Source organism: Enhydra lutris, unplaced genomic scaffold (genome assembly GCF_002288905.1).
Source record: "Enhydra lutris kenyoni isolate GAN:26980312 unplaced genomic scaffold, ASM228890v2 scaffoldscaffold9, whole genome shotgun sequence".
NCBI lineage: Eukaryota > Metazoa > Chordata > Mammalia > Carnivora > Mustelidae > Enhydra > Enhydra lutris.
The window spans coordinates 25,514,315-25,530,169 of NW_019154093.1; the positions used below are offsets into that span (position 1 = coordinate 25,514,315).

The 15,855-nt window shown below is 38.5% G+C and overlaps 1 protein-coding gene across 1 annotated transcript in view; it reads left to right on the forward strand.

The window, feature by feature from the left end:
* Positions 1–687: 687 nt before the first annotated feature.
* LOC111143318 (protein kinase AMP-activated catalytic subunit alpha 2) overlaps positions 688–15,855 on the forward strand; it is a 65,145-nt gene continuing 49,977 nt past the window's right edge. Inside the window, exon 1 of the mRNA XM_022496978.1 lies at positions 688–781. Within this exon, the coding sequence (XP_022352686.1) occupies positions 688–781 (94 nt within the window). The remainder of the gene's footprint in view (positions 782–15,855) is intronic.

A 15,855-nucleotide genomic window follows, 5' to 3' on the forward strand; every position in this document is an offset into this window, starting at 1 on the left:
CGGGAGAACCGAGAATTCTACGTGGAGGAGAACGGAGGAGAGCACAGGATTGTGTCCTCCATGTGCCACGACCTGCAGCAGAAATACCCCGCCCGTGACTCAAGAAACTTCCTCGCCGCGCTTCCCAGACTGACCTCCGTTCCAGGCCCTTCCCCACCGCCGCCTCCCCTGATTTTCCCTTACACCCACATTTTAGTCTTTACGTCCCTCTCTCCTCACGCGGCAGGCCCGTTTCTCTTCAAATTCCACTCCCACCTCGCCGCACGCCGAGATTCCGGCCCTCTCGGCGCCCACGTTCGCTCTGCTCCGTTTCTCACAGCGGGCCCCGAAGCCCACCCCGCGCTCGGCGACCCCGCAGGTGGAGGGGCGGTCCCTCTGCCGCCCCCTCCCGGCACACCAGGTGGCCCCCCGCCCTCCTTGCCCCTTCCGCCGCCCCGCCCGGCCCACAACCGCCGCAGCCGCCACTCGCGCCCGGACGCCCCCACGCCGCCGCCCGCGCGCCGCGTCAGCCTCGCGCCCCTCGGCGTCTCGGGCCCCCCCCGTCCGCCCCCCCCCCCCCCCGCGGTCCCGCTGCACTGTGGGTAGGCGGCGGCCGCACTGAGGAGCCCGCGGCGGCGGCGGCGGCGGCGGCGGCGGCCGCACTCGCACTGAGGAGCCCGCGGCGGAGCGAGGCTGCGCGCGCCGAACATGGCTGAGAAGCAGAAGCACGACGGGCGCGTGAAGATCGGACACTACGTGCTGGGCGACACGCTGGGCGTCGGCACCTTCGGCAAAGTGAAGAGTTGAGTACGCGCCCGAGGCCCCCGCGCGGGGCTGTCCGCTCGCGGGAGGCCGGGCCGAGCGGCGGGAGCCCAGCTCCCAGGGCCGCGGGCGGGCGCTGGCCTGGCGACAGGTGGAGCGGGCCCGGGAGCCCCGCGAGGGCGGCGGGGCGGGGAAGGGCGGCGGCGGGGACGACGGGAGTCCCGGGGTCTGTGGGGCGCTCGGGGACCTCAGAGCCCGGGTGCGTGAAACCGGAGGTCCGGCTCTTGGGCAGGGTGCCTTCCAGCTGAGACGGTTTGGGCAGCGCCGGGGTAATACCCGCCGCTGGTGATTGAGTTTCCAGCGCGCCAGGTGCCCTGCTGGGTGCTTCGCGTGGGATCTCATTTAATCCTCACAGCCGCTCAGTGCAGGTGTTGTCCTCACCTTGACGGTGAGAAAACGCGGACCCCTAGAGGCTTGGGAACGTACTCAAGGTCACGCAGAAATTGGCAGAACCAGGATGAAGTGTAAAATGTCTTCCAGTTCTGGCCAGGCCGGGGAAGGCTCTGCCGTCCGACTCGTTGATGCTCCAGGACTCGGGCGGGGTTGCTGGGACCGACGCTTTGGGGCAGGTTCCGGGGGCCTGGAGGTGGGGGCGTGGACGCAGGAAGGCCTCTGTATGGGCCCCGGGCTTAACAGAGCTGTAGGTCTGAAGGGGGCTTGGCCTGTGGAAGGAAGCCTAGGAAGTCTTCTGGGATGGGGAGAGGTTCCTTGGGTTTGGACCTGGGAGCGTTCGGGACTGAGGCGGCCAGAACTGCTAAGACATACTTTGCTGAGGTCTCGGTGATGGGATCCCATTTTGGGTGTAGAAAAACAGGCTTCTTAAAAAAAAAAAAAAAATTTTTTTTTTAACTTGTTACTAGTTAAGTAATGAAGTTTCCCCCTTTTGGCTGTTTATGAGTCACATGGGATTTAATTAATCTGCCCTGTCTTCTGAACTAGAGCCAGCTAATTAATATTTTACGTTTGATTGTTGTAAATTCAGAATTATAAGTCAAACGTTAGCTTTTTTTCTTTTTGCTGCAAAGATATTGGGTAGGCATTCTGGAGATTTTTACTCTCAGGCCTCTATTTCCTTGTAAAACTCGTACTTTGGCCTCAAGCCTTGCATGTTGAATAGGTAGAAGGGATTCATTCATTTCTATGGCAGAGATCAGCTTCTATTTACTTCCACATATCTGACGCTCTTCTATTTGGAAAACCCTTATTGAGCACCTACATTGTGCTAGACACCGTTTTAGGCAGTGGGTATACAGTAAAGAACATAAACCACATTAAAATCTCTCCTTCTGTGGAGCGAGTATTCCAGTAGGGGAACACAAAAAATAATCAGAATATGTATGTAAGATATGTAGTATGTTTAGTGCTACTGAGAAAAATGAATGGGGGAAGGGAGAAGAGAATGAGTTTTGTGAGGTTAACAATTTTCAATAAAGTGGTCAGGCAAAGTCTCACAGTCAAGGTGGTATTTGTATAAAGACCTGAAAAGTTGGGGCGCCTGGATGGCTCAGCCATTAAGTGTCTGCCTTTGGCTCTGGTCATGATCCCAGGGTCCTGGGATTGAGCCCTGCACGTGTCCCTGCTCAGCCAAAAGCTGGCTTCTCCTTCTCCCACTACCCCTGCTTGTGTTCCCTCTCTCGCAGGGTCTCTTTCTGTCAAATAAATAAAATCTTAAAAAAAAAAATGAAAATAAAAACTTAAAAAAAGACCTGAAAAGTTTATTAAAGTCTTTGAAGTCCTATGTGGGCGATAAAGTCCTGGGGTATTTATAAAAGACTTCAGAAATTGAGTGGATAGCTAAGAGAATCTGTTCAGAACGAATATAGGAAGATCCAGGCATTAGGTTAATGCCTGGAAGGTTACCTGTCATTAAATATCATTACTGAGGACTACTGTGTTACCATATTATACAGTTACTTAAGCAAACTGTGCCTTTGCCATCTGGGTATGTACACTCTCAAAATTACATAATTTTGCCTACATCCTTTCAAACGGTGTTAGAATGTTTGTCTTTTTGAATTCTTTTACTCTACTCTGTATGTAGACTAAAACACCCATCAGATCAGTTGGCCCATTGTCAAAGGCCGATGTAAATCTCTTTTGCATATATTCTTGTGCAGCTTCCAGGCATTGGCTTCTTAAAATACAAACCAATGGAAGGCACATTGGTTTATGAGAAATCTTTTTCCTGGAGGACCCAGTCTAGTGAGCAACCAGTCAGAAGGGTATTTTTAACACTATGTTAGAGCCCCTCTAATTTATGCTATGATTTCCTACGAGGATCAGAATTAGTACCGTTGTTCAATAAAAATGATGGAAGTTGCTACATTTCAGTCATTTAATTCTTCAGGGGACAAGAAATAAAAGAACATGTATTTTTAAAAATAAAAGTACCCCCTTATTGAGGTGTATTTTACATATTATTCACCCATTCCAAATGTACAATTCAGTGATTTTTTTTTTTTGTAACTTTACTAAATGATGAAACCGTCACCATAGATGGAACAAACATCAATTTTGAAACAGTTTTATTGCCACAGTAAAGATCCTTCATGCTCATTTACAGTTCATCTTTGTTCCTACCACCAGTTTCAGGAAACCCTTAATCTGTTTTCTGTGTGTATAAACTTTTCTCTGGACACTTCTGATAAATGGAATCATTCAATATGGAGTCTTTCATATTTCCTTTAACAGTGTTTTTAGGTTTATGGATGAGATTGCATGTGTCAAGAGTTTCTTCCTTTTTATTGCTGAATGATATTCCATTGCATGGATATGCCACCTGTGTCTATACCTTCACCAGTTGTTTTCACTTATGGGCTGTTACAAATAATGCTACCACTAGTAATTGCATGCAAGTCTTTGGGCACATGTTTTTATGTATCTTGGTTAGACACCTAGGAGAAGAATTGCTGGGTCATATTGTAGTTTCCTGTTTAGCTTTCTGAGAAACTGCAAACTATTTTCAAGAGTGGTCCTACCATTTTACAATTCTACCAACAGTGAATGAGGGTTCTCCTTTCTCCACATCCTCACCAAGATTTGTTGTAGTCTGTTTTAAACGCATTCTAATGGGTGTGAAATTATGTCCCATGTGGCTTTAATTTGCATTTCCTTAATGAGTAATGATATTGAACATCTTCAGGTACTTATTAGCCATTCATATATCTTATTGGGTGAGATGTCTGTTCCTATCTTTTCCTTATCTCATGAGCTGAATTATAAAAATTCGTTGTAAATTCTGGATTCGAGTCCCTTATTAGATGAAATTTGTAAATATTTTCTCCTAATCTGACTTTTCATTTTCTTAATGGTGACTTTTGAAGTATAAAAGTTTTGAATTTTCTTAAGGTCCAATTTATTGATTTTTTTTTTTCTTTTTAATGCACCTTGCTTTTGGTGTTACAGCCCAGAAATCTTTGCTTTAGGTTTCAAGGATTTTCTCCTAAGTTGTCTTCTAAAAGTCTTCTCATTTTTATTGTTTCAGCCCTTACATTTAAGTATATGACCCATTTTAAGTTGATTTTTGAGTATGGTATAAGATGAGGTTCTAAGATCAGCTTTTTGAATGACTATCCAGTTGTCCCAGCACAGTATGTGTTGAAATGTATGTGTTGAAAACACTTGCACTTTTAATTATTACATAGATTTAGACTTTGTAAAGTTAGTTTTTACTAAAAAATGTAATAGGTGATTTAGTTGTTTATATATATATATATGTATATATATATATGTATATATTTAAGATTTCATTTATTTGTCAGCGCACGAGAATATGTATATATTTAAGATTTCATTTATTTGTCAGCGCACGAGCAAGGGGGAGCTGCAGACAGAGGGAGAAGCAGGCTCCCTGTTCAGCAAGGAGCTGATGCAGGACTCAGTCCCAGTACCCTGGGATCATGACCTGAGCCGAAGGCATACACTTAACCGACTGAGCCACCCAGGCATCCCATGGGTAATTTAGTTTTATATGGCTGTAAAAACATGGAGATGGAGGAATGAATAGGTTTTTTTGCCTTTTCTCTTAACTGTTAGGCTAATTGTAGATTTTGAAAAATTTAACTTCCCTTGTAGATGTACCAGTTTATAAATTGAAGTTAGGTACAATAAGTGAAAATTCAGAGTGGCATAATTTTCATTTGATTGCACTCATTTCAAGTAATTTTTATTCTTTTTAAAGATTTTATTTATTTATTTGACACAGAGGAGGAGAGAGAGCGAAAGAGAGAGAGAACGAACCGGGAACAGTAGCAGAGGGAGAAGGAGAAGCAGGCTCCCCACTGAGCAAGGAGTCAGATACCAGAACTTGATCCCAGGACGCATAAAGATCATGCCTTTCATGACCAAAAGCAGCCACTTAACCAACCGAGCCACCCAGGTGCCCCTCCAGTTATTTTTAAAAAGTATGTAGAAATCATACGTAAAAAATATGTAGAAATCCTCTATTTGGTGTTAAATAATGGAAGGCTTATTTTAAATGTTCTAAACTGATTTTCTTCATTGTTCTGTTGTTTTGTTAGATTTCCAGAGGAGTGCTATCAAAACAAATTATGGGGGCTGCTAGGATTTAAAAGTAATGCTTTTTCTTACTTAAATTTTTTCTCCACATTGATTTAGTTCATACTCTTTTCAGGACTGGGTAGAACTGCTATTTACGAGCTCTTGTAATTAGACTTGTTCAGTTCTTACCTAAATAGTAAAGGTGATAGGAATGCTGGAAGAATAGATTTGTTCCTTGTGTTATGAAAAGACTGGTTCAAGAAAAAATATACGTAATATAATGCTAATTACTTATTTAAAAAGAAGCCTACTTTTTCAAGGTGAGTACTGATAGATTTGCTTTATGAAATATTTATTCTTCATCAGAATTGTACACCAAGAGATACTTTGCCATCACACTAGCCTCTTTCTAGCCAGTAAAGTCTCATCAAGAAATTACTCTCTGTTTTTCAGAGTTATTTGAATGACCCACAGAATTGGCTTTCAAAAAATTAAGTATTTATATTACTAATTCCTCACTTATTTTTGAGATATAATAGGAAAGATAAACAGATGGAATTTTTATTACATTTAAAAAAAAAAAGCTGTCTTACCTTCTTTGAAATGTAAGTACCAAGTTCTAAATGATAAATTGAATTTTTGACAAATATCTGGTCAGTTGGTGGATCTGAATATTGTATATTGGTGGTGGGACCTGAATGTGACATATTGGGCCCTTGTTATGATTGTTTTTTGATTCCATGTAGTGTCACAGTCCTGAACAGACATTTAACCTCCCTGGGCCTTGTTTTCTTTTTCTCCTGAAGGAGAGCACTAGAACAAATAATATATTAGGGCCTTTGTCATTAAACTGATTTTAAAAAAGATTTAATTCCCCCAAATGGATATTTTTAATTTTTCCTTCTAGATTATTTTTTTAAGATTTTATTTATTTATTTGACAGACAGAGATCACAAGTAGGCAGAGGCAAGCAGAGAGAGAGAGGGGAAGCAGGCTCCCTGCTGAGCAGAGATCCCTATGTGGGGCTCAATCCCAGGACCCTGGGATCATGACCCGAGTTGAAGGCAGAGGCTTTAACCCACTGAGCCACCCAGGCGCCCCAATTTTTCCTTCTAGATTAATGGAAATTTTGGTTACTGAAGATCAGATCTGAAATGTAGATGTAATGGAGAACAAAAGAAAAGGGAAACACATTTGTAACACTTTAATGATAGAAGCTACAACTTGACTCAGTTTTTGTATTTTAAATACTATGTAATGCACTTGATTTTATGTATTGCGCAGAGTAACTGTGAGTTTGGTATTTTTACAAATGAAGAAATTGAGAATCCTATACATTAAGTGACTCATCCAAGGTCAGAGTACTAATTAAGTGGCAGAATTGGCAATCATAACCAGGATTTTCTGACTTTAGAATCTGTGCTATAAGCAATGTAAAGTTAAAATGTGTAGCATATTATCTTGAGTTTCAAATCTTTAAGAATGTAATTTTACATGTCTGTAGATATTTATCAATAATTGAAAAAATGATTTAAAAGTCTTTTTTTAAAGTCTACATTGAGATAGAGTAAAAGTTTTTTTTTTTTTTTCCTGGAAAATCTGTCCTATACAAGTGTGTTTAAAATTTGTATTTTCATATTCCTAACTTTTACTCTTATGCCTCAATTTATTTTCTTATGTGGTTGAATGTGCTGAATTCTGCCAATTTTAACCCAAACTTCTTCAAAATACCAGGTAATTCTTTTTTTTTTCTTGTTATGAAAGTAACCCTGAATAAAGATTAACAGCAACCTCTAGTAACCAGAGTAAAGAGAATTTACAAAAATGATTTGATGTTCAAGAAGGAATATTTGGTGTAGGAAGGCATTAGCCCTGGATTTTAAGTCCAATCAACTATGAGTTATATGGCTTTGGGAAAACTATTAAATTTCTCTAAGCCTCTGTTTCCTCCTTTGTAAAATGGCAAAACAAAGCTTGATCTACCTACCTTCTAGAATTTATGAGGATTAAATTAGTCAAGGTACATAAAATGTCTTTAAGAAAGATAAATTGCCATACAGGTGAGTGGCAGTATTGTGGAGATGACTAGGTACATGGCTCTTGTGAGTCAGTTCTGTACCATGTGTTAAATGTTAACAAATGTTTGCTGTGTTTAGAAATGCCTTCAGTTCTGATAGAAACATTGAGACAGAGCTCTAATAATCTGCCATTGTGTTTTGGATGTGTGCATTGAAGAAAGTTCTAAATGACTAACATTTTTGTTATGTAATACTTAAGTATTAGTTTTTTATTAAAATCCACTATTCCTTTTTGGATAAGTCATGTAATCACTCCCATCTGAAAAATGAATACCATAAGAGTGAAAGGGAAATAACAATGAATATTCATTTAAGTTATTAGCTGAATTGATTTTACTTTTAAAATTATGCAAATTCTAAATGAGTGTTAAATAGTAGTTTCAAGTAGTAAAGTTATATTTCTTCTCAAGTATTAGAAGGTTAGTGTTGAATCAAAATCAGTTCAGTGATTTTCTCAAAAATTAGGTGAGTATTCACTTACCTTGTCATCCGTGTTAGTTTTCCTTAAAATATTTGGTAGTATTTGTAATGGTGACACTGCCCTCATTTATTCTTCTGAGATTCCTATAGTTTCCTTGATGACAGGGAAAGTATTTTGTAAAGAAAGTAGTTAATTTAAGTCAAGCTGATAATTTAATTTGACTTATAGAAGGTGTAATCACAAATCAAAAGGCTCTTAATAAAGCCTTTTTTTTTTGCTGACTTAAATATCATTAATATGATTTCAACATAGGTAAATTTGGTCCTTAATTTCTGAATGGATTTTGTTCATTTTGTGTAATCAATTCACTGACTCTGAAAAGATATTTTCCCATAAGAAACAATGTTATAAATGGGGGATAGGTTCAGGGTAAGTCCACAGAGACAACATTGTATATAGTACAAAGAACACTGGATTTGGAAGACCTGATGTGGAACTTCTGCTATGTTGTAAACCAGCTGTGTGGCCTTAAACCAAAGACTTGATCTGTAAAAAAGAAAATAATAACATATGTTCTCTTACACTGTTGTGAGAAGAACATGAAAAAATGTAGGTGAAAAGATACTCGTAAGTACTTAACTCTTATGTAATCTTAACTCACAATTAGCTGAATTCTGAGAATAACCTGTGATCTGGTTCTGAGACCAAAATTTATTTAACGAGGGATAGGAAGAGTTTGCTATCTTATGCTTTTTGTTTTTCTCTGGTCTCCTTTTATATTTCATCCTGATAAGGTCAGAAAATTCTCAGTCTCTAGATGCTGCCTACTGTCACCCTCTCCTATACACTGCTCCCAATGCATGTGTGTGAACATGTAATTTCTATTCCAGATCCTGTGCTAGCAATCACAGATCTCCTGAAAGGAAGAGGCAAAAGTTAGAAGGAAGAGAATGTGAACAGCAGCAGGCAGTTTTTATTTATGGATCATTTTCAGTGCCCTGTCTACTTAGAGAAGAACCACAGTTATACAGTTCATTTTTTTTTTTAACTAGAGAAAATGTACTTTGAGCTAAAAATGTCTTTCTAATAAACTTCTCTTGATATATCTACATAAGTTAGGATTTTTGAAGCTTGATCATTTATCTCAATTACCTTAGTTTTTTGGACTTTGATCCATTTCCAGTACTGACACAGTGCTGCTTTATCTAGGTGTGTTTGTTTTTGTTGTGGTCTTTGTTGTTGTTTGGTTTTGGTTTTGGTAAAAATATGCCAAAATATTCACTTATCTTGTCATCCATGTCAGTTTTCCTTAAAGTATTGGTAGTATTTGTAGTGGTGACACTGCCCCATTTATTCTTCCAAGATTCCTGTAGTTTCCTTGATGATAGGGAAAGTATTTTGTAGAGAAAGTAGTTAATTTTTTTAAGTCAAGGTGATAATTTAATTTGACCTGGCAGAAGATCTAATCTCAAATCCTCTAAGAGGTAATGAGTAAGTAGGTGGCACAAGACTCCTAAAATATTGAATATGTTATAAATAGAGCAAATCTACCTGGTACGTCTTAGACACAAATACAAGAGCACCTTGAATCAGGTTGATTTTATAGATTTTATTAAATGACTGAACTGCATATATAAAGCAGTGTGTTTATTTTGAAATGTAGTGAACCATTTATTTTTAGTATAGTGTATGAAGGAAAGAATTTCAGGCAGCTCTTATCTCTGCTAATAATAGAAACGTTTTCACCCCTTCAAGGGAACAGTATTCTTGCTTAAGTGCTGTCTTATGTTTAACCATGTTTGCCTTGCCTCTGATAAATTTCACCATATTTCTTTAAGTGGTGGCTTTGTTTTTAGAGTGGTAATAATCCTTTTAATTCTGCCCTTAGATTTGTTTTTAAACAACCTTTTATATGGTTAAAGAAATTATCAAATCATGCAATAAACATGTCTCATTGTGAATGCCAATGTATTGACTTATGAAAATGCTTTTTTCAGAGTTTTTTCTTCATATTATTCATATAATTCTATGTAGTATTAAAAACATGAGTCATGTGCTCTCATTTAACATCACTCAATTCCTAAATTACAAAGTATTTATAAGGTAATTATCTAGCTGTCATAATTGAAAATCTGGAATTAAAAATTTTAAATATACCATAATTTTTTTCCAAATTCTTACTTTGCTTGATACATACCATAAATATTAGTTAACTTCATTTTCTTTTTAAATGTTTGAGTATGACTTGGCACTATAAATTATTCCATAATTCACTTGTTCCAGACTTAGTTAATGAGATAATAAAATCAAAATATATTTAACATTTACTATGTTTAGTCATGTTGGATTTAAAGCAAAATATTTTTACCAGAGTTAAAAATGTGGCAGTGATACTACTATAGATGATTTACTAATTTAAAACAATGTGGGAAGTAATCATTGAGAATTTACTGAACTCAGTCTTGTCTCACATTTGAATTTGAAGCCAAATATATGATAAATCTACCTTTTACTCAGATTTACACCAGGCTGTCCTTAGTGCTTTACTAATTCACAGTTAGATGACATAACAGGTATACTGTATTCTGTAAACTTGATTTCAGCAAGAATTTGACTTTATGTCTTACAGTAGCTTTGTGGAGAAGATGAAGAAATGTGCTCTATGTGGCTTATTGCTGCTGAATAACTATTCCCAAGGAAAGTAGGTGTCATCCTAAAGGGAAATCTTGGACATTGACTTTAGTAATGATAATAATATTTCTTATTGGTGATGGTACAAAGCTAGATGAGATAATTAATAGACAAATTACAGAAGCAGAATTTAAATTTATATTGACTCTTGGATTGCTAGGCAAAACCCAAGAAGGTGAAATTTAATAGGGACAGGTGTCAAATCTAGCACTTAAGTTAAAAACAAAAAATAGGCACATAAAAGTAGAACAGTTGATAGTAGTTCCTGAGATGCTGGAGTTTTAACTTACCACAAGCTTAGGAAGTATATGTTTTAAATTTAAAAATTGTTATTGGAGTGGAAATAGATGTATATTAATTGGTAGTTTTAGAGGGATCATAGTTCTTGCTGTACTTTGGATTAAGCTAAAGTTTGAATATCGAGTTCATTTCTTGATGCTACAATTTGAAAAACTTGGCCAATTATATTTCATTGAGAGAATGACCAATAAGGCGAGCCCCAAAAGAATGCCATATGAGATAATGTAAAGCAAACATTTTTTGTACTATTACAACATGTATTTTTAAGTGTAATAGCAGTTTTTAAATAGCTAAAGTACCATCATCTAGGAAAAGGAGTCACCATATTCAGTGATGTTTTGAAGGATACAACTGTGACTGTTGGGTAAATATTTTAGGGAGGCAAATTATCCAGAATAATGAGGATGTTTCTGTCAAGGAACTTGTTTAAGAATGGTACCACTGGGGCACCTGGGTGGCTCAGTTGTTTAGTGTCTGCCTTTGGCTCAGGTCATGATTCCAGGGTCCTGGGATTGAGTCTCATGTTGGCCTTTCTTCTCAGCAGGGAGTCTGCCTCTCCTTCTTCCTCTGTATCCTCCCTCTCCCCTCTCTCTCTTTCTCTCTCTCTGTCTCTCAAATAAATAAATAAAATCTTAAAAAAAAAAAAAAAAAGAGGCACCTGGGTGGCTCAGTTGGTTAAGCAACTGCCTTCAGTTCAGGTCATGATCCTGGAGTCTTGGGATTGAGTCCCACATTGGGCTCCCTGCTCGGTGGGAAATCTGCTCTCCCTCTGACCTCTCCACTCTCACATTCTCTCTCTCTTAAATAAATAAATAAAATAAAATAAAAAAGAAAGACGTAAGATTTCTGTCATTGACATATTTACTTAGATTCTAGATGGTTATCATGATTCTAATTTTTTAATTTATTTATATATTTTTTGAATTTCAGTTTTTAAAAAAAGATATTTATTTGAGGGAGAGAATGAGTGCATGCACTTGAACATGACTGAGTGGGGAAGGCAGGAGCAGAGGGATAAGAAGACTTTCTACTGAGCAGGGAGCCTGATGTGGGGCTTGATCCCAGGACCTGGAGATCATGGTCTGAGCTGAAGGTAGATGCCTAACTGACTGAAACACCCTGGTTCCCCACAAAATTCCAGTTTTGAATGGAAGGTTGGCATAAATAATTTATAAAGTCTTTTTAAACTTTAATATTCTAATATTGCAAAAATAGTTTTTCTGATGTGATTAATTTCCACACCTGCTATGACTTCAGACTTGTTTTAAATCAACCTTGTAGTCAAGAACAATTAAAAAAAATTATAAAACCTGGAGAATGTAAAAATCTGTTTGAAGTCAGCCAGGACTTGGGTGGTCAGTATCTTCCCAGTGAGAAGAAAAATGCACTGGAGCAGGTCTGCTTTTTGTTTGGCTTTTCTGTTTGAGCCATTTGCTAATTTGTAATAATGGTACACATAAGAAGCCAAACAGCAGTTGCTGAAAGGCAGAGGAGATAAGCAGAATTTGAGTCTTGGAGAGAAAGCTGTTGGAGTTTACAACTAATTAAGGATGAGAGCCACTGGTAAACAGTTGGGTTTCTGGTTGCAGCCCTCTGAGGACTGAAATTCTTTTTAGAATCAGCTTAATTACACACTTATTAAGATGATATGCCTCCTATTTTTATTCTTTGGAGGAAGATCATACCAGCTGGAGCTTCTAAAGCTTTTTCATGTACAATGTTGAACATTCCAGGAGATACTAAGATAATAGGAATAGACTCATGGGTGAATCAGATGTTAAAGTTACCAGACGTGCATTTTAACTGGATTACTATGTTGAAGATGGACAGTTTTAGCAGAGATCTGGAATCTCTAAAAATAAATAAAGGAATTTTGTGACTGGAACATATAATAATTGAGTTAGGACTCCATGGATGCTTTAACAGCAGATTAGATTCTGTCAAAGAGAGAATTGGTGAACTAGAAGATAGGTCAGAAGAAATATCCAGACTGAAACAAAGGGAGACAAAACGATAGAAAGTATAAGAGACCTGTCGAAAAACAGTGAAAAGTCTAACGTATTATTGGAACCTGTAGGTTAACAGTTCCTTGTAGGCTTAGGATCTTTTCCCCCCATGGAACGATGACATCAGGTTTACCTTCTTTTGATAAAGTTTCCAAGATAAATGTGGTTTCTCAGTTCTATTACCATAATACCAATATTTATTTTGAAAATAACCTGTGATTATTATATTACAGCTGGACTGAGAGGTCTCTTAGGGGACATGTAATACTCCAAGGAACTGTATTACTACTTCATTATTCCACCATTATAAAACTTGTACAGAAAAAGATATTCCAGCTTCCCTTTATGATGTCTCTTCTAACTCAATGCACCCTCTTGTGGGAGGCTTAGAAGCTTCATGAATGGGCAGTTATTTGATGTGCTTACTGTTTGAGACATACAAATGCTGGAATAGATGGTATCGGTTCATGTGAGTGTCATCCCCCACAACCTACTCTGTGTGTGTGATGTGGGGTCTGGAAGCAAGGATTAGATGTTTTAAGAACTGATAAAGATGAGTTTGATTCTGCCATACTGATATGCTGTGTTTCTAGTCCTAAATCTTTCTGAAAAACTAAGTAAAACTGGTGTTAGATCACTACCTATTGTGCCCCGTGATCATGGATGTTATTTTGAACCCAAGACTACTGATGATCATACAGATTTGGACACTATGCAGTTCCGGAGGGAGGAGAGAGGCAATGGGGAAGAAGCAGTATTTGAAGAGATAATGGCAGAAAGTTTTCCAAAACTGATAAGCGTGTCAAGCCACAGATTCAGAACTCTGTGAAACCTAAGCAGAAAAAATAGAGGAAAATAATTCTTAGGTACATCATTGGAAAACTGCTGAAAACTGGTTCCCTTTGCTTGAGGCTTTTTTATACTGGAATGGACTGAATCTGTCTATGCAGAAATGAGAGATGATGTTAAGAGAGAATTTTTAAAAAATTTTTTTTAAGATTTTATTTATTTATTTGACAGAAAGATCACAAGTAGGCAGAGAGGCAGAAAGAGAGAGAGAGAGAGAGAGAGAGAGGGAAGCAGGCTCTCTGCCAACCAGAGAGCCTGATGTGGGGCTCGATCCCAGGACCCTGTGATCATCACCTGAGCCGAAGGTAGAGGCTTAACCCACTGAGCCACCCAGGCGCCCCTTAAGAGAGAATCTTAAAAGTAGCCAGGAGATACTATCTTCAAAGGAACAATAAGCCAATTTTTTCAACAAAGCAAGGAAACAGTGGAGTGGTATCTTCAGGGAGGTGAAAGAAGTGAACCACCAGCCTATAATTTTGTACCCAACAAAAATATCCTTTAAAATTAAAGGCAAAATACATTTAAGATTAGCATAATTTGAGAGAACTTGTCACCTGCAGACCCACAGTAAACGGAGCACCAAAGGGCATTCTTTCAGACAGAACAAAAACCATGGTTCCCCAGATGGAAGCAGGAGGAGATGAAGAACATCTCAAGGGTCAAATATGTGGGTAACTAAATAGATGCTGACTATACAAAATAATAATGTTTTGTGTGATATAAATATATATAGGAGTAAAATACAACAGAAAAAGTGGGAGATGAAACAGAGCCAAAGTGTTCTGAAGTCATTGATTGTCTACGAAATGGTAAAGATACTAATTTATACTAGATTTCTGGTAAGCCAGAGATGCTTGTTGTAATCTCTAGCATAACCACTGAAATGAAAATCTAAAGGCCCTAGGGATAAAAAAAAGTAGTTTGGTTCTCCTTTTGTTTTGGAATGCTAAGTCATTCCACAGTTTTACTTTATTTTTTATATAAGCTCTTTTGAGAAATACTTGAACACTTTTACAGTGTAAAGCCAGTATAAACATAAGTTTTAAAAATGAAGCTGAATACAACATACCACATAATTGGTTCTCAAAGAAGTTAGCTGAACAGCCTTTGCCAAAAATTCACACCTTCAGGCTTTCCTGATCTATTTAAAATAGCACATTTTCCCACCTCCAGCCTGTCACTCATACGGTACTTTATTTTCATTGTTCTCCATTCTATTACCATTATGTTTGTTTGTATTGTCCTCCTGAATATAAGTTCCATTTATACCTGTTTTCTCAGCATTTGGAGGAATTCCTAGTACACATTAGGTACTCAGAAAATATTTGTCAAGTGAATGAATGAACAAATGGATGCTCAGAGGGTAAAAACAGCTAGGAGAAAAAGATCTTCAGGTATATGAGTTTGTTCTCTTAAAAATATGAGTGGATGTTACATACTGTACTACGGGACTGTTTGAGTCCATGTTTGATTTTCTTGACATTTGATAGCTCTTGATGAATACCTTTAGCCTGTCTGATCCACAGCAAGGGTACAGCCTTACCCCGGACTGCGTTTTGTCAGAACACAGCCGTTTTCCTTACTTGATTCTTCTCATCCTTTGGCCCTCCTTCCTTAGCCTATCACCATTAGGCTTCATTCCTTCAGTGCCCTAATTTCTCAACTCAAGTGCTGGAGTTAAAAGGATTAACATGGAGTAAACACTCTTGTTATGTTATAATCAAGAGAGGCTGGTGGTTGCGAGGTAAAAGAATGTGAATTTTGAGCTTGGGCACTGCAGGCAGGTATAGCATCTTGCCACTCCCTGTTGTCTAATTCTGAATTTCTTCATCTGTTAACTGGGTGTAATAATATTTACATTATAGAGTTCTGGGAATTAAATAAGACACATATAAAGCACTTAACAGAACTTGTTTAATCAGTGGTGGATAAAAAGGAATAAAATCTTTTTGCTTCCTGTTCAGAACTATCCTTTAGAGAACTTTATTTTTTTTTTTAAGATTTTATTTATTTATTTGACAGATAGAGATCACAAGTAGGCAGAGAGGCAGGCAGAGAGAGAGGAAGGGAAGCAGGCTCCCTGCTGAGCAGAGAGCCGCATGTGGGGCTCGATCCCAGAACCCTGAGATCATGACCTGAGCCGAAGGCAGAGGCTTTAACCCCCTGAGCCACCCAGGTGCCCCCCTTTAGAGAACTTTAAAGGGCTTTC